The sequence below is a fragment of the Micromys minutus genome, assembly GCF_963924665.1.
Source record: "Micromys minutus genome assembly, chromosome: 32".
In the NCBI taxonomy this organism is placed as follows: domain Eukaryota; kingdom Metazoa; phylum Chordata; class Mammalia; order Rodentia; family Muridae; genus Micromys; species Micromys minutus.
In genome coordinates, this window is record NC_137967.1 from 15,480,186 (window position 1) to 15,499,483 (window position 19,298).

The 19,298-nt window shown below is 51.3% G+C and overlaps 1 protein-coding gene across 4 annotated transcripts in view; it reads left to right on the forward strand.

Moving 5' to 3' along the window:
• The first annotated feature begins 383 nt into the window (after nt 1-383).
• Nucleotides 384-19,298, forward strand: part of RYR1 (ryanodine receptor 1) — a 120,606-nt gene continuing 101,691 nt past the window's right edge. For all 4 annotated transcript variants that reach the window (XM_080908926.1, XM_080908928.1, XM_080908927.1 and 1 more), the window contains exons 1-20: nt 384-541; nt 5,953-6,072; nt 7,270-7,374; nt 8,523-8,597; nt 8,677-8,755; nt 9,033-9,145; nt 9,496-9,589; nt 12,240-12,333; nt 12,755-12,829; nt 13,224-13,380; nt 13,552-13,716; nt 14,412-14,533; nt 14,855-15,050; nt 16,024-16,159; nt 16,240-16,335; nt 16,420-16,538; nt 16,677-16,810; nt 17,395-17,636; nt 18,106-18,298; nt 19,060-19,276. In XM_080908926.1, coding sequence (XP_080765052.1) covers nt 491-541; nt 5,953-6,072; nt 7,270-7,374; nt 8,523-8,597; nt 8,677-8,755; nt 9,033-9,145; nt 9,496-9,589; nt 12,240-12,333; nt 12,755-12,829; nt 13,224-13,380; nt 13,552-13,716; nt 14,412-14,533; nt 14,855-15,050; nt 16,024-16,159; nt 16,240-16,335; nt 16,420-16,538; nt 16,677-16,810; nt 17,395-17,636; nt 18,106-18,298; nt 19,060-19,276 — 2,583 coding nt within the window. In that variant the 5' untranslated portion in view covers nt 384-490. The remainder of the gene's footprint in view (nt 542-5,952; nt 6,073-7,269; nt 7,375-8,522; nt 8,598-8,676; nt 8,756-9,032; nt 9,146-9,495; nt 9,590-12,239; nt 12,334-12,754; nt 12,830-13,223; nt 13,381-13,551; nt 13,717-14,411; nt 14,534-14,854; nt 15,051-16,023; nt 16,160-16,239; nt 16,336-16,419; nt 16,539-16,676; nt 16,811-17,394; nt 17,637-18,105; nt 18,299-19,059; nt 19,277-19,298) is intronic.

Below are 19,298 nucleotides of genomic sequence, written 5' to 3' on the forward strand. Positions count from 1 at the left end.
ATGCAAATGACCCAGGGTTTAAACCACAGCGTTACATAAATCAGATGGGGCCAGAAGTTCAAGATCTTCCTTAACTACATATGAAGTTTAAGGCCATCCTGAGGGACATGTCACTCGGAGAGGGAGAGGGAGAGCTAACTAAATAAATATATACATGATATCTCACTGTGACCATGGCCACTCAGCTACTTTCTAGACACCCAGACCACGGGGAGCCTACACCTTCCACCAAGAGTTTGTGCTGTGGGCGGGGTTCTGGACAGGGGCGTGGCCCGTCCCATGCTTGCCCAATGGGTGTGCGGTGGGGCGGGGACCTCCTTGCGTCTGTGTCCTGCTCAGGGCTTGCTTCCTGCAGTTCCATCTCCCTCTCGGGTGCCTCTGGCTTCCCTAGAGGTCTCCGACCCCAGCCCGCCCTCAGCCCACCCGCCCAGCCTACAGCCCCCTCTTACCATCCTCAGACCCTAGCCCGGGACACCCGGGGATTGCCATCATGAGTGATGGAGGAGGTGAAGGCGAGGACGAGGTCCAGTTTTTGCGGACGGTACGTTTTGTCTGGGTCAGGAGGCTTTGGGGGTGATTTCCTGCTTACTTTTCTGAGTCTCTCTGTCTCTCCCCTGCTTGCTGGTGGTCTCCGAAATCCGAGATCACTTTGTCATGCCCTCTTTTCTCATCACCTTTCCGACCACGGAGAATTAGCAGGGTTTAGGAGGACTGAGTGGGCAGGAGGGGTGGGATCCTCAGACGTCTTCTCCTGACATAAGAGATTCGGGATTATTGAGGGAGCACCCCCCCAGTTCCTGCCATTCTGGAAGCAGGTACTTGAGGAGAGTGGTTCTAATTCTTGCGCTTAATTTAGCTGTCCCCCTTCGTCACCCCAGCCCCCATTCCCTTCTTGCTCCAGGCTCTGACCTACTTAAGTTCTTGAGAAGGGGGCTGGGGTGGGCTGGACAACATCTTTCTTTTCAACTCCTAGCCTTTCGGTGTCTACTTGGGGGTCTCTTGGCTCCTAAATGTACTTTCCGCCTCGATTTTGGTGAAGAGGATTAACTATGTCCGCTAATGGTCTCTAAGGGTATCTGGGTGATAAAATCTTTCCCAGCTCCTTGGATGTCTTGCGTCTCTGCCTCTTGTCCCTTGGCTTCAGCCTTCTGCGTTTCGTCGTCTCTCTGGTCCTGTCTCCCTGAATCTCAGATCCCCAGCTGGGGGCAGGGATGGGTCTTGGGACAACAGGTGTCTCTCCCAGAATAGCCCTCTTTGGGCTCTGGGTAGGGGACAGGGAGGGGACAGGAGGGGGAGGGGCTGCCTCTTTCTTAGTCCTTCCCACCATTCCCTCTCAGGGGTTGGGGTATGGGTATGTGAGATGGTCTGCTGACCCTGCACTCCCCCTTTCCCCCTAGGCTGGGTCCACGCGGAAATGCTGATGCAGCATTCCTGACCCAGAATAGGACCCTGGCAGGCTGGGTCCGGTTTCTTGGGAGAGAGGAACAACAGCTGGGGCTGGTAATGAAGGATGGGGACAGCTGGATGTGAAGCCACCGGAGGAGGGCCTCTGCCCAGCCCCAGCCCCTTGTCCTACACCATGGCCTTCCACTGTCCTAATAAGCCAATGGCTGTGGCTCCCGAATCCTGAGCTGTCACTCTGCGCTAGGCCCAGTGCCCAGGGCCTCAGCCTCCTGAGGTGTCTAATTATATTCTCATTGCCCTATCTTCTGAGGTAGGGCCCTATCTTTATCTCCCTGAGAGATTTGAGGGAAACCAAGCCCCAAGTAGTCAACTTGCCCAAGGTCAAGGCCAGGAAGTGGTTTCTCTGAGTGCCCTGGGAGACCAAGGCTTGCTTTCAACAGAGGAAATCTGGACCCAGGCTTGCTAGGGTAGACAGTGTCAGGGGGTCAAAGGCCCCAAACTACACCTGTTTGCCTCAGTGTTACTGAGGTTGTGTGGTACTTTCTTTCGTTAGCGTTATATCTCCCCTGTAAGAAAGAATCCGTATAGCAACCCAGGGCATAGTTTACCTGTGAATTGGGATTATTAAACAAAAAGAAAATTTCAACTTTAAAGGAGGTTGTGGTAGTAGATATTCCTGATTCCAGTGCTGGGTCAGCCTGGGCAACATTGTAAGTTCAAGACCAGTCTAAGTTACCTAGGGAGACTGTGTCAAACCAAACCAAACCAAACCATCAATTTGACCCTGGAGTCACTGACAAGCTGCAGATCACACAGGTTCAAACCGGATCTCGACACATATCCAAGAATGACCTTGAACTCCTGATCCTTTTGTCTCCAAATCTCAAGTCCTGGGTTGCAGGCATTAGCCACCACCTCTGGTGTGTGTGGGTTTTGACATACTATGGCAACAAAGTAACCAGCAAGGCAACTGCTTCCTTCACCCCAGGAGGTCCCTGCCGCCCTTGGCAGCCATCACTCTGTCCCAGCCTTCCCCCAATACACTCTATCAGTCACCACGAGAATTTCATCTATGACAGGTGCTCGTTTGTCTTTCTGCTAAGGGTATGTTTTTGACACGTAGCATGTTTCTAGCCTGAATTCCTTTGGTTGAAGGACCTTATTGGTGTCCTGTTGTGTGACTGTGTCACACATTTGCTTGTGTGTGTACTTGTGCACACTGAGCTAGGCACACCTTCACTGTTTTGTTACTACAGACAACCCCAGTGAACATTCACACTCACTAAAAAAAAAAAAAAGAAGAAAGAAAGAAAGAAAGAAAGAAAGAAAAGAAAGTCCCTTTGTGTCGCCCTGGCTAGCCTAGAACTCCCTATGCAGATCCTGCCCGCCTCGAACTCACTGCGATCTACCTGCATCTGCTTCCCTAGTATTTTTCTTTTAGGGGAATTGTTTTTTTTTTTCAGACAGGGCTTCTCGGTGTTGTTTTGTGGCCCCGGAACTTAGAAGTCCACCACCTCTGCCTCCCAAGTGCTGGGATTAAAGGTGTGCACACACACCACCAGTCTTGACACAGCGATTTTTATCCCCCTCAGATACATTTATTAATGCCACACTGTAAGTGGTACTTAGGTGAGTGCACAGTGGGTTTCCATGTCCCCATCTAACACAGCTGGCTTAGTTTAGCCCACATTTCATCTTGAGTGGACTCAGGGAGCAGTTAGTGGCCATGGGCAGGTGCCAAGGACTGGAGTCTTTCAAAGCTTCGCTTCTTTTATCAGCACTCCTGAGTTTTTAAGTGATGAGGGTCACTGACCCCATTCCTACCCACATTTCCTGGTGAACCTGGGTATAGTAGGATTTCATGGGGACCCCAGGCATCCTAAATAAATCACTGAAGCATCTCAGCAGAACCAAGGCCGTCCACAACACCAGCTTCCACTTTCATAGCATGTCAGTCACCCCGATGTGAGACCAGACATGTTGTTTTCTTGCTCTTGTTCTATTTTCTTGGATTATTGAGGGCACTGGCCACAGTGCAGCCGGTCATCTCACTCGTTTTGAAGGTAGTGGCCTCTGGGTAGAGGGCAGGGAGATGGCATAGTCCTGGCTGTCCTGGAACTTGCTCTGTAGACCAGGCTGGCCTCGGATACACAGAGATATACCTGCCTCTGCTCCCTGAGATTAGAGGTGTGCGACCCTTCCACCCAGCTATTCCTGGCTTTGGAAATTATGCTACTTAATTGTAGTCTGTTCTCTGTTGACTATCTACCAATCATCTACTCATTTAGCCATTTGTCTGTCTGTCTGTCTGTCTATCATGTGTCTATCATCTATCTATTATCTATCTATCAGGATAGGATCTTGCTATGTTGTTAAGCTGGTCTTGGACTCCTGGACTCAAGCGATCCTTCTGCCTCAGCTCCTGGAGTTGATGGGACGTTAGATATGCATTCTTCCAACCAGTTTTGGGGGCAGCATTTGGAACCAGGGCTCCTCCTCCCTTCATCCTCACGCAGGAGATCGTGGGAGTCAACCCTGTGTGATTACGTTTGCTGTCATGATTAGACTCTCGGCTCTGACTTACATGCTGGCTTTATCCCTCACTTGCTTTCTCTGTTTGGGAAAATGATTTGAACTTTTTTTAATCTCTGAGCTCAGTTTCCTTATCCAGATAAATGGAGAGGAAAAATAAAAAACCTAATAAAGATTCAAAGTGACCTCTGACCTCATCTCACCCCTTAGTCCTGCTGTTCCCACAATCCCATCTCACTTGACAGTCCTTAGTACCTCCTGCATGCACTGGAACATTCTTCCCTACAGATGAACAGCCCTGCTGTTTTCTATCTGGACGAGACCCAAAGGTGAAAGGTCATCTTTTTGGCTAGCCGCGTGTCACCTTTCCCCGATCCATACCTACCTCAGTTTTTCTCTGTTACATCACACGGGCTGATCCCCCCACCCCGAACACCTACCACCAGCTATAAGCTTAAGTATTCACTCCCTTGTTCATAAATGTCGTCATACACACATCAGCTCTCTGGGGGCAGGGCTTCCCTACTGTACTTGATGATGTGCATCTCTGTTAGATGAGTGGAAGCTGTAAGCATAAGACTGCCAGTAAATTCTCGATAAATAATGTCCAGGATGTATCGTTACTATGGATACACAGACGCCCAGCCTGTACCAGGATGCCAGAAATGCATGGAGAAACAGGGGCAGAGCAACTGTCACTAGGCACCAGGCCAGCGAAGTGAAGACTGTCTGTGCATTACCACCCAGGATTAGAACATGTTTGTGCTTGGGAATTTGGGGGATGTGATTTCTGGTAGGATGTATAACCTTCTTTTGAAAAGGTTTTTTTTTTTTTTTAAAACCATGATTTTGTGTGCACAGGTATTTGTTGTGTGTGTGTGTAGTTGGGTGCATGCGAGTGTATTACATTAGTGCCTGAAGAAGAGGTTGTCGAGTTCTCTTGGACAGAAATTACAGATGATATAGGTACTGAGAATCAAACCTGGGTCCTCTGGAAGAGCAACCAGGGCTTGTGCTCTCTCTCTCTCTCTCTCTCTCTCTCTCTCTCTCTCTCTCTCTCTCTCTCTCTTCCTTGTGAATTTCATCATGAATCCCAATCCCACCCATCCCCCACTTCCCTTCCCTTTGTTCCCTTCTCTGTTCTTTCATCTTTCCCACCAAAAGAAAATTAAAAAAAAAAAAAACACCAAAAAACAAAAATTAAACAAAACAAAAGAGCCTCTCATCATAAAAGCTGCAGTGTGTCCCAGTGTGGCCCACAGTGCACTCTGCCTACACAGCTTTACTTGCAAAGGTTCATTGCCATGAGTCATCAGTCTGTTTACAGGCCTCTGGCTTCTGCTACACTATCAATACTGGATCCTCACTGGGACTCCTCTAGTCGGTTATCCTGTTTGCCCTGTGTCATCCTTTGCGGTTAGCCTGGGCTACTTGATACTTTGTTGCCAAAACAAACAAACAAACAAACCCCCTCCCCCAAAATCGTCATGGTTGTGGTGGTGAACACCTTTGATCTAGAGACAGAGGCAGAAGGATCTCTGTGAGTTTGAGGCCAGCCTGGTCTACAGAAAGAGTTTCAGGACAGCCAGAGAAACCCTGTCTCAAAACCAAAACGAAACAACAAAACAAAAACAAAGAAAGCTCTCCCAAACATTTACTTTGTAAGAAAGTTGTTCTTTTCCAGCACTTCACTGTGTCACCTTGCAAATCCTCCGCTAGGAGGCCTCTGGAGGAGGTAGATTTCAGTTCCCTTAAACCTCCGTTTCTCCCTTTTAAAGTGAAGCGGAGGCATGGTGGCACATACCAGTACTTTCAACACTGAGGCTGGAGTCTCTCATGATTCTTAGGTCAAGGCTGGCCTGGACAACTTAAAAAGACACTGTCTCAAAATAAAAAATAAATGACCAACCAACCAACCAAATAGATAAACAAACGGACCCCGGCTGGCGTGCAGTGTCCTCTCTGCTCCATCCCTTCTGGTTCCCACCAGTGAGCCTCGTCCCTCTGCTTTCCCAGGATGACGAAGTGGTCCTGCAGTGCAGCGCCACGGTGCTCAAGGAGCAGCTCAAGTTGTGTCTGGCCGCTGAGGGGTTCGGCAACCGCCTCTGCTTCCTGGAACCCACCAGCAACGCACAGGTCTGTGAGCACAGTGCACGGGAGGAGGGCAGGGTCCGGTCCTAAAAGAGAAAGGGGCGTGGCCTGAGATGGGAGGAGCGGAAACTGAAGCTAGTAGAGTTTGAGAAGCTTGAGGTGAGACCTGAAGGGGCGGAGCCTGGTATGGGGGTGGGGTCTAAAGCTGGGCAAGATCTGAGACAAGCTGAGTCTGGAGTAAAAGACCTGAGGTGGGTGTGCGTAGGGGCTCTGAAGAAAAAGGGTGGGGTCTGAGGTGGAGGTGGGACTGGATCTGAGGTAGGTGGACTGGGGTTTTGAAGAATGAAAGGCGGGGCCTGGGGTGAGGCCGGAGCCTTTCTTGGTTGGGTAGTGAAGGGTGAGAGGAGGGTAGATGACAGGGAGAATATGGGCACCAAGAATGGGTGCTCATGGGTCTTAGGAAGGAGGGGCAAAGATCAAAGGCGGAGGAGACATTAGGCAGTTTAGAGGAAAGGGGACCTAACAGGAGAGGACTGGGTGGGGGGTGGGAAGAGTATAAGACACCTGAGCGTGCGTGGCTTTGAGGGCTCTCGGTGTGGAGGGAAGTTAGAATCCGAAATGCAGGTGGCTTTGAAGTCAAGAGTAGAGGGCTCAGATATCAGGGGGGATTTTAGCAAGAGTTGTCAGGAAGGCATGGAGACCAAGAGGCCAGAGAAACCCGTGGTCTGAGGGTGAGGTGCAGTCAGGTGAGAGAGGGGACCAGAGGAGAGGGCCTGGGGACTGAGAGAGATCATCTGTGGTGGTGGGGGTGGGGTGTCAACAGACATCTGAGGAGTGGGTATGACTGGAAAGGCAGGGACAAAGACCAGAAGTAATGTTCTTCTAGGGTTGGAGAGATTTTGGGTGAGTTGCTGGGAAGGCACATCGTGGGGGTGGGTCAGCGTGAGGGCTTCCTGTGAGACCGGGAAACATAGAAAGGTGGAGAAATACAGGCGATCTGGAAGTGTCTAAGGAGCTGGGGGAACGCAGGAGTTTGGAGGAAGCTGGAAGAACTGTTTTCTGTGTTGTTGGCAAAGGTTTGATGTGTGTGTGAGATGCCGGGCAGGATCTGGAGCTTCTTGTGGGGTGAGGGTTGGGTCTGGGTGTCTGGGAGTATGACTGTTCAGGTTAAGAGCGAGGCATTGTGGGTAACAGTGTTTGGGAGCCTTCCTGTTCCAGCCCTGTTTATTCACCCCTCCTTAGAATGTGCCCCCCGATCTGGCCATCTGCTGTTTTATCCTGGAGCAGTCTCTGTCAGTTCGAGCTCTGCAGGAGATGCTGGCCAACACTGTGGAGGCCGGTGTAGAGGTAAGGCTCTGCCTCCAAGGAGCAGGGCACAGGGATGAGGATGGGTAAGGGGACCTGGGGGTCATTCACCATTCTTCTTCCTCTCTCTGCCCTGCCCCCCTTCACAGGCCCTCAATTTGGATAAGTGGGTAGGTCTAGCCTCGGGTGTCATCTTTCCTATTACTCCCGACCCCAGGCCTGCTGCTCCGGCCCACATCCTGAACACAGGGGCTGGGGGATCTCCCCCACCCCAGATGTCAGGGGCTGTGGAGCCCAGAACAAGCCAGGCAGGAAGGAATTGGGGAACAAGGGGCTCTGAACCCCTGTTCCTTGGTCCATTCCTTTCTCTTCTTCCTATCCTCCTCCCCACCCTCCCCGTTACTGCATGGGACATCTTCCCTCCCCTCCTTTCATCCCAAGTGTGGGTCTGCCATCTGACCACACAGCCCTATGGCATGGCTCCCTCAGAGCATGGACATGGGAGAGCCATGATGGGGACACGATGCCATCAAGGAATCGGAGTCACCTCCCTCCTCCAAAGGGCCAAGTCTCCTCATGCACGGGAGTGTGTGGCAGTACCAAGGAGTCGCTTTATCCCCATGGTGGGGAGTCACATGCCTAGCAACAGCTAGGGTTGTCCTGGTGCAGAGAGACTAGAGCTTGGTGACTTTCCAGTGGGATACTGGGCTCTCTTGAGTGACCCTGGTCACTTGGAAGATGAAGTCGTTCTTTGGGTGACTTCAGGACCTGGTGTAGAAGAGGAAAGGGGGGAAGGTAATGGCAAGGTGGGCTTTGTAGATTTTTTGTTTTTTAAATAGAGCCTCTTGTATCCCAATCTGGCTTCAAACTCTCAAAAATAGTTGAGGTTAACCTTGAACTCCTGATTCTTCCTCTCGTCTCTGCTTTCCAAGTGCTAGGGTTACAAGCTTCTGGGGCTTGGGGAGTGTAAAACACCCCGTGTCCGGGCTTTTCAGAGACAGCCTCTGCTTCTACAGACGAGAAAATGGATGTAGACAGTGTGCTGGGAATCTGAGCTGAGGTTTCCTGCCTTCCTGCCTGAGCGTACCATTCTATGGGTTCCTACATCTACTTGTGAATAAGCCATGCATTTTGGAAGGTGTTGTCAATCTGGAAATCCATGCTCACTTTATACCATCCCTTCCCTCCAGTCGTCCCAGGGCGGGGGACACAGGACACTCTTGTACGGCCATGCCATCCTGCTCCGGCACACACACAGCCGTATGGTGAGTGTACTAACCACAGGCTCGGGCAGAGGAGAGGGTGCAGGCCTGCCAGGAGGCTGACCTCACTCTCCTACCCTAGTATCTGAGTTGTCTCACTACCTCCCGATCCATGACTGACAAGCTGGCCTTTGACGTGGGATTACAGGAAGACGCGACAGGTGCAGGCAGGGGCTGTGGGCATGGGGTGTGACGGGCATCCCGAATCAGGGAACAGAAAATCTGCAGAACTCTAGAGGTGGGCACGAGGCTGCAGTGGAGCCAGGAACCGGGGCTGTGGCACAGGGCGGCTGGACATTGGGGTGGATGGGCACATTCTGTACAGGAAGACAAGGTGGCGATTTATAGATCCCAGAGTCTGGAAGGCTTGGTGGCTGTGAGCACCCTGGTGAAGAGCACTGTGGGAAACCATCATCCTGATAGTCACCCCACTCTTAGGGGAGGCCTGTTGGTGGACAATGCACCCGGCTTCGAAGCAGAGATCTGAAGGAGAGAAGGTTCGAGTTGGCGATGACCTCATCCTCGTAAGCGTCTCCTCAGAGCGATATCTGGTGAGTACCCCTCCCCCTGCCAAAGCTCCTACTGCCACCGTAGGGGTGCATGGATTTGCCCCATCTCTCATCACTGGCTTGCCCAGTGAGTCTCTGGCCCTATGTATCTGGTTTTTTGACACCCATATTTTTGAGATCTGGTCACCCCCTCCAGCCCCTCTGCCTGGCTGCCACCACTCCCCCCCCCCCCACCGTCTCCTAAGTGGCTTTCATTTTCCTGACCTTTGACCTACAACTCTCTGCCTCTTTTCTGTACATTTCCTGGAGTCTACCTCTGACTGCTGGCCACTGGTTCGAAACGATTGCTAATGTCATCACCTCTGACCCCCACACTTTGGCTTTGCCCACAGCATCTGTCAACTGCAAGTGGGGAACTCCAGGTTGATGCCTCCTTCATGCAGACTCTGTGGAACATGAACCCTATCTGCTCTGGCTGTGAAGAAGGTGAGGACTCCAGGCTTCTGACCCCTAAGATGAGGCGCCATTAAGCAGGTTCCCATGGTGCTTCCTCAGATATGCCCAAACTGGAGGGATCTCACACTTCAGCTCTCTGAGTTATGGCCTTCACATCACATTTCTTAATGACCAGAAGCCAGAACCCCAGATCTCCAGGCCCCAAATTCACCCACTACCACTCCCAAACTCAGATCCTAAAGCTTCCCGTACCAAGTTCAGTCCTGGAGGTCTGTGTGTGGGGAACTCCCATTTGTCCCCACATGGGAAATCCCCATCTGCTCCCCTTCTCCCAACCTTGTCTGCAGAGAGAAAAAACTTCAGGCTAATGTGTCCTCACCTTTTGCCTAAAGACTATAAAACTCCCTTGCCTTAGCCCAGGTGTGTGATTTCCCTGACCCCATTCCTCAGGACTGGTGAACCAACTCGGAAGTAGCGTCTGATAAACCTGCCTTTATCTATTTTTAACCTGCTCTAATCTGGCCCAGATTTTACTAGTCAGACCCCTACACGCAGATCCACAGCTTAGAAACCCTCGGACTTCAGCTCTCAGACAGAAGCACAGACCAAAAGCCCTGAAATCTAGACCTTAATCCTAACCCAGGACCCAGACCTCAGAACTTATCCCATCAGCTTTACACTCTCAAAACTTTTAAAATGTGGGTGTGTGGAGGGGAGTGTGCACACGTGCGTAAAGGTCAGAGGGTAACTTACTGGGGTCAGTGTGTGAGGATTGAGCTCAGGTGCTAAGACACCTGCTAAGACACATGCTAAGACACCTGTTAAGACACCTGCTAAGACACCTGCTAAGACACCCGCCCATAACCATAAGTAATGCAAGATATTCATGCAGGCAAAACAACCCTCCACCCACAAGACACTCCCCCACATACATACAAACACACACACACACACACACACACACACACAGCCGCAGAAGCTGGGGAGAGCTGGGGAGATAGCTCAGTTGATCAAGTTTTTGCTGTGGAACCACAGGGGAAATGAGAATAATCCTCAGCACCTATGTTTTTAAAAAGCTAGGTTTAAGCCTAGTGGTGGTGGTGCATGCCATTAATCCCGTTACTTGGGAAGCAGCGGCAGCCTGATCCCTGAGTTCAAGGCCAGCCTGGTCTACAGAGTGAGTTCCAGCCAGGCCTGTTACACAGGTGCAGTGTCCCGGACCTTCTGTGATCCCAGTATTTGGTGGGCAGGACGGGAGGGTCCCGGGGCTTCCTGGACCAACCAGTGGAGCTGACTCAGTGAACGCCAAGCTCAGTGAGAAACCTGCCCCCTCTCCAGGTTTAATGCTCCCCAAAGTAAAGTGGAGTGACTATAGAACACCCAGTGCTGACTTCTGGCCTCCACATGCATTTGCACACGTGCGTGAGCACCTGCATGCACAAGCATGTCCATACAAACATGTACACATACATACATAGAACGCCCCCACTAAACAAAGGAAAGACCCCTACAAAATCACACATGTAAACTCCCCCAAGCAAATCAAAGAAAACCAAGAAACAAAAGCACCCACCAAAAATTCCAGTCTTAGGGCTCTGTAGGAAGACGCCAGAAAATGACCCTATCTTTTGGCTCCAACCTCAGGGTCCTAAACCAGAACCAAACTGAGAACTAAGCCACTGATACCCAAGCCTTGAAACGCAGACTCACCAACCTCTAAAAAATGCTAATATATATTATATATTATAATATATAATATAACATAAGAGTATTATGTAACCATATATATTGAGTAATAACGTATCATATGATACATTCAACACAATATGTTTCATATTTTATATACTACATGTTATATAATATATAATTTATTGATATTATAGTATAAAACATGTGTAATATATAATAAAACACATGCTATATATTTTATTTTATGTGTATGGCTGTTGTGCCTGCGTGTATGTTTGTCACCATGTGTGTGCCTGCAGAGGCCAGAAGACCGTGTTGGATCAGCTTGAGGTGGAATTGTAGACAGTTCTGAGCTGCTGTGTGGGGACTAGGAGCAGGACTCAGCTCCTCTGCCAAGGCAGCAAGTGTTCTTCCTTCCTGAGCCACCTCTCCAGTCCCCTTATCACTTAACTACAAGGCTCAGGTCTTTTCAAGCCCAGACTCCCCAGCTCAGAGTCTCAAACTCAGAGCGCAACCCAGAACCTTGATCTCACAGGTCAGCCTAAGATTCCCCCCAAACCAACACTCAGTATTGGGGTTCTTAATGCCAACTCTAGCCTCAGAGCAAACCATCGCATCTCTAAACCCAAACACAGGCCCCAGCAGCAGGGAACACTAGCCTAGCTTCAATCTTCTGACTGAATAATCTGACCCCAACCTCAAAGGTCCAGAGAACCCTAAATCACAGACCCCAAGTTTCCTGACCTTATTCTGGAATATCTAGATCCCTATGGGGTGGTCTCCAACTTCAGATCCCAAGTCTCACATCCTCAATTTCCAGTCTTTAAATATAACCTAGATCACGAACCATCAACTGCAGGATGTCACTCTCCAGACCTGCCCTTAACCTTCCACAGGAGAGATATAGGACCCCCCCCCAGACTCCACATGACATCCGGGTCTTTCTGGGGTTCTTGCCTCACAGCGACTACCTCTCCTTGATCTTCCTCAGGTTTTGTGACTGGAGGCCATGTCCTCCGCCTCTTCCATGGACATATGGATGAATGTCTGACCATTTCCCCTTCTGACAGTGATGACCAACGCAGGTCTGGGCTTGGGACAAGGAGACCCGGTGTCTAGGGTGGGGGTGGGGAGAAAAGACTGGTTGGGACTTTGTGCTTTTTACTGTTACTGGGATGAAATGCCCGAGAAAGTTATCTTAGTAAAAGGAAAGGTTTTGGTTTATGGTTCCAGTCCATGATTGCCTGGCCCCTATTACTTTAAGTGGGTGGTAAAGGACATTATGGTAAAAGTCTGTGGCAGAGGCTGTTTCTACCTTATGATATTTGAGATTCAAATATCCCAGGGACATAACCAATTTCTAGGGGCTTGACCACTCTCCAATAGTCCTACAGGTTGGGGACCAAGCCTTCCATGCATGGGCTGCTAGCATATTATCTCAGACCCTCTGGACAGGGTTGGCGACTGAGGTCTCCACTCTTGACCGTGTTCTCTCCATATCCTCAGACTTGTCTACTACGAGGGGGGGCCTGTGTGTACTCATGCCCGCTCCCTATGGAGACTAGAGCCGCTGAGAATCAGGTACGGAGGGGAGGGCTGGGGTACTGCTCTGCAGCCTGGGAGGGAATGAACGGTCTTGAAGGAGCTATGAAGAAGATACTGGAAGGTTTCAGGGGGACAACCTAGGGAGTCTGAGAGAGATGTAGCTCCTCAGGGATCCTGGAGCCATAGAGGGAAAACCCCTGGGGGAAGGTGGGAGGTTCCAGCAACCCTGGATACAGCTGGGAAGCTCTGCAGAATCTTCAAAGACTGACAAGAGGACTGGAACTGTTGATCAGGGAGGAGGGAGCTCTGAGAAAGATTTAGGGGTCCCAAGAAAGACCCTAGAAGAGAGATTGAGGAGTTTCAAGCAGAGACTATGACATTAATGGCTACTAGGGAGAGGTCCCCTGAGTCTCACTTTCACTGTCCTTAGCTGGAGTGGAAGCCACCTCCGCTGGGGCCAGCCACTAAGAATTAGACATGTGACCACGGGGCGGTACCTTGCGCTCACTGAGGACCAAGGCCTTGTGGTGGTTGATGCCAGCAAGGCCCACACCAAGGCCACTTCCTTTTGCTTCCGAATCTCCAAGGTCGGTGTGTGTGTGTGTGTGTGTGTGTGTGTGTGTGTGTGTAGGGAGGGGTGCCCTTGCTCATCTGCAGCCCTGGTTTCCCTCTAGCCTTCTTGCTATAGCTAAGATTTTGGTTGGGGTCTCCCATGACACCAGACAGGGAAGGCTGACCTCTGTCCCTTGTCCCTGTAGGAGAAGCTGGATGTGGCCCCCAAGAGAGATGTGGAGGGCATGGGCCCCCCTGAGATCAAGTATGGAGAATCACTGTGCTTTGTGCAGCATGTGGCCTCAGGCCTGTGGCTCACCTATGCTGCCCCAGACCCCAAGGCCCTGAGGCTTGGGGTACTCAAGAAGAAGGTAGGTTCTAGGAAGGGGTGGGGTGTGTGAAAAGGGTAGGGATGGGCTGTGGGGTACCCAGTTTATTGGGAACCTTATAATGAGACTAGGGTAGATGGGGGAGAGATGTGTGTGTTCATGTGTGTGTGTGAATGTGTATGGAGAGAGAGAGAGAGAGAGAGAGAGAGAGAGAGAGAGAGAGAGAGAGAGAAGCAGAGATATAGATGCACAGAAATTGAAAACTAGAGAGCCATACACACAGAGAGAAACAAATAAGGGCCAGCAAAATGGCTCAGTGGGTAGAGGAGCTTGCTGCCAAGCCCGAGGCTCTGACTTTGATCCTTAGAACCTGCGTGGTAGTTGGAGGGGGCTGGCTTCTGCGGTTTGTCTTGGCTGCACACACCGACGTCCATTCCCCACAAGAATCTTCCAGATGACAAGAGGCTGAAAATAATACTCGAAAATTATTGGCAGGGCCTGGCGGGGTCACACCAATAACTCTAGCACCCAAGAAGCAGAGTGGGGGGACTGTGAGTTCGAAGTCAGCCTGGACTCCATAGTGAAACCTTATTTCAAAGGAGTCGAAAGAGAAAGCGGAGGAGCTGTGTAGTTCAGTGTGGGACCTGTGTAGCATGTGTGAAGCCCTGGGTTCCATCCCCACCGCCTTGTAGAGCAGGTGCCAAACCTTCCTGACCCCTCTGTGTCTGCACACGCAGGCCATGCTGCACCAGGAAGGCCACATGGATGACGCATTATCACTGACACGATGCCAGCAGGAGGAGTCCCAGGCTGCCCGGATGATATACAGCACTTCAGGCCTGTACAACCAGTTCATAAAGTAAGCCCGCACCCTGCTCAGCCACCTATGTGCCTGACAAGCCCTCTTCAGGGACCTCACACGTGCACAGCCTTTGACCTCCCTACTTTTGATTTAGACATGCGTGGTTCGACCATCACCTAATTTTCACACCAGCCCCCAAACCCTTTGACCGGCCCCCTCCAGTCCTGATTCCTTCCGTGATCCTCCGGGCCTGCTACGCACAGGGACCAAGACCTTTCTATTTCCCTGTCCTCTCCCCACCTCTCCCCGTGGAAACCCCACGGGAGTTTAGCACGGTGGGGGTTCCTACCCCCGCCTGAGCACTGTGGTCCCCCGCAGAGGTCTCGATAGCTTCAGCGGGAAACCACGGGGCTCGGGGCCACCGGCTGGGTCAGCACTGCCCATCGAGGGCGTCATCCTGAGCCTACAGGACCTCATCGGCTACTTTGAGCCGCCTTCGGAGGAGCTGCAGCATGAGGAGAAGCAGACCAAGCTGCGAAGCCTGCGCAACCGACAGAGCCTCTTCCAGGAGGAGGTGAAGCAGCGGCGTGAAGGGCGGGCCCTGGAGGGGGCGGAGTCAGGGGAGGAGCGCGAGAGAGGGCAGGGCCTGTAGGAAGGGGTGGGTGGTGCTGATGGGCGGGGCCTTGAGAATGGGCGGGAACAAGGGCGACGTCCAGTGAAGCCCTATTAACTTGGTGAAGCTTTGAGTCAGAGACTCCTAATGATGGGGCTTCTGGGTTAAAGTCTGTGATGACTTTCCGGGTGAGAGGGCAGAACCAGGGTAGGGTGTACGGGATACAGCCACAGAGGCTGGGAGGAGATTATAGGAAGGACCTCAATTGGGGTATAGTTTTAGTCCTCTCTTAGGGAACAAGAAGGGAAGAGGTGTGTGGTGCTCTGCTCTGCCAGAGTAGGAGGACTGGAGATGGAGCAAGAGATCTGTCCTGAGGTCCGGGACTCTGCTGCCTTGTCAGTGGTGGGGAAAGTACTTCTCCTGATGAGGAGGAAGGATCATAGTAACAATAACAAAACCATCAACAGGGTGGAATTAGTACAGTATAGGCAGGGCGCTTAGATGCAGTACAGGTAGGTGGGTTCAGGAAGAGACCCTGCCTCACAAAAGTAAGGCGGGGCCTGTAGCAATGGCTCTGTGGTTAAGTGCACGCACTGAGACTCAAGCTCAGTCTCCAGTACCCGTATCTGGTGGCTCGCAGACACCTAGACTCCAGTTCTAGAGGTACCTCTGGCCTCCACAGGAACCCGCACTCACACACACACACAAACCCTCACACATGCAAATATTTAAAAATAACTAGTAATGCAAAGAGCACATGAACAGGTTTGGTGAGTCAAGTAGAGAGATGCAATAAACCTGGAGATACAGAGCTAAAGAAACTTAGTTTCCTCTGCGGACACGGCCATTACTTATTTCAGGGCTATGACTTAGGAAATCTAGCAAACACTGGGCCTGGGCTTCCCGGTGTAAAATCTCTGTTTCTCCACCCCAGGGGATGCTCTCCTTGGTCCTGAATTGCATTGACCGACTCAATGTCTACACCACCGCTGCCCACTTTGCTGAATTTGCGGGGGAGGAGGCAGCTGAATCTTGGAAGGAGATTGTGAATCTGCTCTATGAACTTCTAGGTAAGGGGACTCAGAGCTGACATCCCCAAGGGCACCCAGATGCCCTATTCTAACAGATCTGATCCTCGTGCCCCCTGCAGCTTCTCTCATCCGTGGCAACCGCACCAACTGTGCCCTCTTCTCCACAAACTTGGATTGGCTGGTCAGCAAACTGGACCGTCTAGAGGCCTCATCTGGTAGGAGAACCCAGAATGGGGGGGTGGTAAGGTTGGGAAGGAAAGGCCACCCCAACTTACCTCTCTCCTGTGGGCACCCGGCAGGCATCCTGGAGGTGTTGTACTGTGTTTTGATTGAGAGTCCTGAGGTGCTGAATATCATCCAGGAGAACCACATCAAATCTATCATCTCCCTCTTAGACAAGCATGGGAGGAATCACAAGGTTGGCCCTGCATCCCTGAACCCTCCCCCAGGTCCCAGATCCATCTGCCTCTGCCTCGAATGTACTGGGATTAAAGGCATGTGCAGCCATGCCTTGGCTAACCTCACACTCCCTTAGATGTCTGAACTTGATTTTTAGGTCCTGGATGTGCTGTGCTCACTTTGCGTGTGCAATGGTGTGGCTGTACGCTCCAACCAGGATCTCATTACTGAGAACTTGCTCCCGGGCCGCGAACTCCTGCTGCAGACAAACCTCATCAACTATGTCACTAGGTGTGGCACTAAACCCCAACCTGGACACCAACATGACCTCAGGGTCAGAGCCTCTCAAGCCTCTCCCTGGCCCAGAGACTCCAACCCAAGGGCTGTCTCTTTCCCATCTCCCTGCCAGTAGAGCCCCTTGGCCCCGGCTTCTGCTTGGTCCTCATTCTTTCTTCTCTTTGGGTTTTGGTTTTGCCTGTCTCTTCCTTTCCTCTGTTTCCTCTTTCTCTTTGCCCGTTTCTGTCCTTTTTTTCCCATTTCCTTCTCCCTGGCTATCTCAACCTCTCTGTCTCTTCAAAAGAATATTCTATGTATGTGTGCACGGGTGGGAATATCTGTGTATCACTTGCAAGCCTGTTCCCCACAGAGGATAAGAGATCAGCTTCCCTGAAACTGGAGTTACAGTTGGTTGTGAATCTCCAGTTGAGTTCTGGGAATCGAACCCAGGTCCTCTGCAAGAGTAGCCAGTGTTCTTACCTCTGAGCCATCTTTCCAGCCCCCCTCTCTCTTTATCTATCGATGTCTGTTTGTCTGTCTCCCCCTCCATTCCCCTTTCGGCTCTCCTCTCCACCTCTCCCCTCCCGTTTCTCCTGCAGCATCCGCCCCAACATCTTTGTGGGTCGAGCAGAAGGCTCCACACAGTACGGCAAATGGTACTTTGAGGTGATGGTGGACGAGGTGGCTCCATTTCTGACAGCTCAGGCCACCCACCTGCGGGTGGGCTGGGCCCTCAGCGAGGGCTACAGTCCCTACCCCGGAGGCGGCGAGGGCTGGGGCGGCAACGGGGTCGGCGATGACCTCTATTCTTACGGCTTTGATGGGCTGCATCTCTGGACAGGTATCTATAACCTTCCAGGGGATTCTCATTCCTGGCCATTGACCCCAGAGTCCCCCAAGATTCTGATGGCACACCTTCGGGTTTAAGAATCCTGACTCCCAGAAGAGGCAAACTATTGGCCTTTTGCCCCTCATTTGACCTTAACTATAGAACTTCCAGAATCCTGAACTTCACCTGTTTCCTCCTATCCTACAAGGGTGGTCCCAGAAGACTGCCCGATTGCTATCACCTCTGACCTTTGATTTATGACCTCAAAGTTGTCAGAATTCAAACTCTGTGAAGATCCGTATCTTAACGTGTATCTCCCAGGGGCCCTAATTTTAGGACAATGCGTGGGAACCTTTGCTCGTACAGATTCTAATATTGGGCCCCTACAGTATGCCTTAATAGCCATACGTGTCACAACAGCATTGCTTTTGTGGGACCTTTGACCCTTGACCCTTGATCCTTTCCTGGTGACTTGTTGTAGGGCACGTGGCACGTCCAGTGTCTTCTCCCGGACAGCACCTCTTGGCCCCAGAGGATGTGGTCAGCTGCTGCCTGGACCTCAGTGTACCTTCCATCTCCTTTCGTATCAACGGCTGCCCTGTGCAGGGCGTCTTCGAGTCCTTCAACCTCGATGGGCTCTTCTTCCCTGTCGTGAGCTTCTCCGCTGGTATCAAGTGAGGATCCATCCATGTCCCACTGTCCTTCCGCAATCAAAAGTTATCCTTCTAGAAGGCGGGGACAGAGAGGTCTGCTTTACAACTGATTGGTGGCCAGTGGTAGTTGCACGAAGGGCTATGTAACCTCAGTGCATGGCCCTAGTGACCTCCGACTCCTATGTCTATCCAGAGACCCCCAAGTAACCCTAGAATTTCACAATGACTTTATAATGGCTCCAGACTCTCACAGAGATGTCTTAACGACCCAAGACCATTCCAATGACCTCCAGTGACCCCGGACTCCTCCAGTGACTTCCTGTCACCTGTATACTCCAGACACACGCAATGGTCCCAGTCCTTCCTGAGAACCCTCTCTGTATTCCCACTCAATGGAACTCTTGTTTATTTTGTAATGATCATAGAATTTAAATGACTCCTGAACGACTTTTGTGATACTAGGGAGGCAAACCCAAGACTTCTCAGGATTCTCACACTCCTCTAGAACAGTGATTCTCAAAACCTTCCTAAGGCTGCAACCTTTTAATACAGCTCCTCCCGCTGCAGTGAACCCTGACCATAAAATTATTATTTTTAAACATTTTCAAAGCTGTGATTTTGCTACTATTCTGAATCGTAATGTGTTTTCCAGTGGGTCATGTGACCCCAAAGGCTGTTGTGACCCACAGGTTGAGAACCAGAGCCCTAGAACATTGCACTGACCCCAGAGTTGCTCACACTAACTGCAAGTTCTCTCCGTCATCCCCACCCTCCTCCCTCAGAGTGCGCTTCCTCCTTGGTGGCCGCCATGGTGAATTTAAGTTTCTGCCCCCACCTGGCTACGCTCCATGTCACGAAGCTGTGCTTCCTCGGGAGCGGCTCCATCTCCAACCCATCAAAGAGTATCGGCGGGAAGGGCCTCGGGGTCCCCACCTGGTGGGCCCCAGTCGCTGCCTCTCACATCTGGACTTTGTGCCCTGTCCTGTGGACACCATCCAGGTACCTCCTGCTCTGCAAGGGT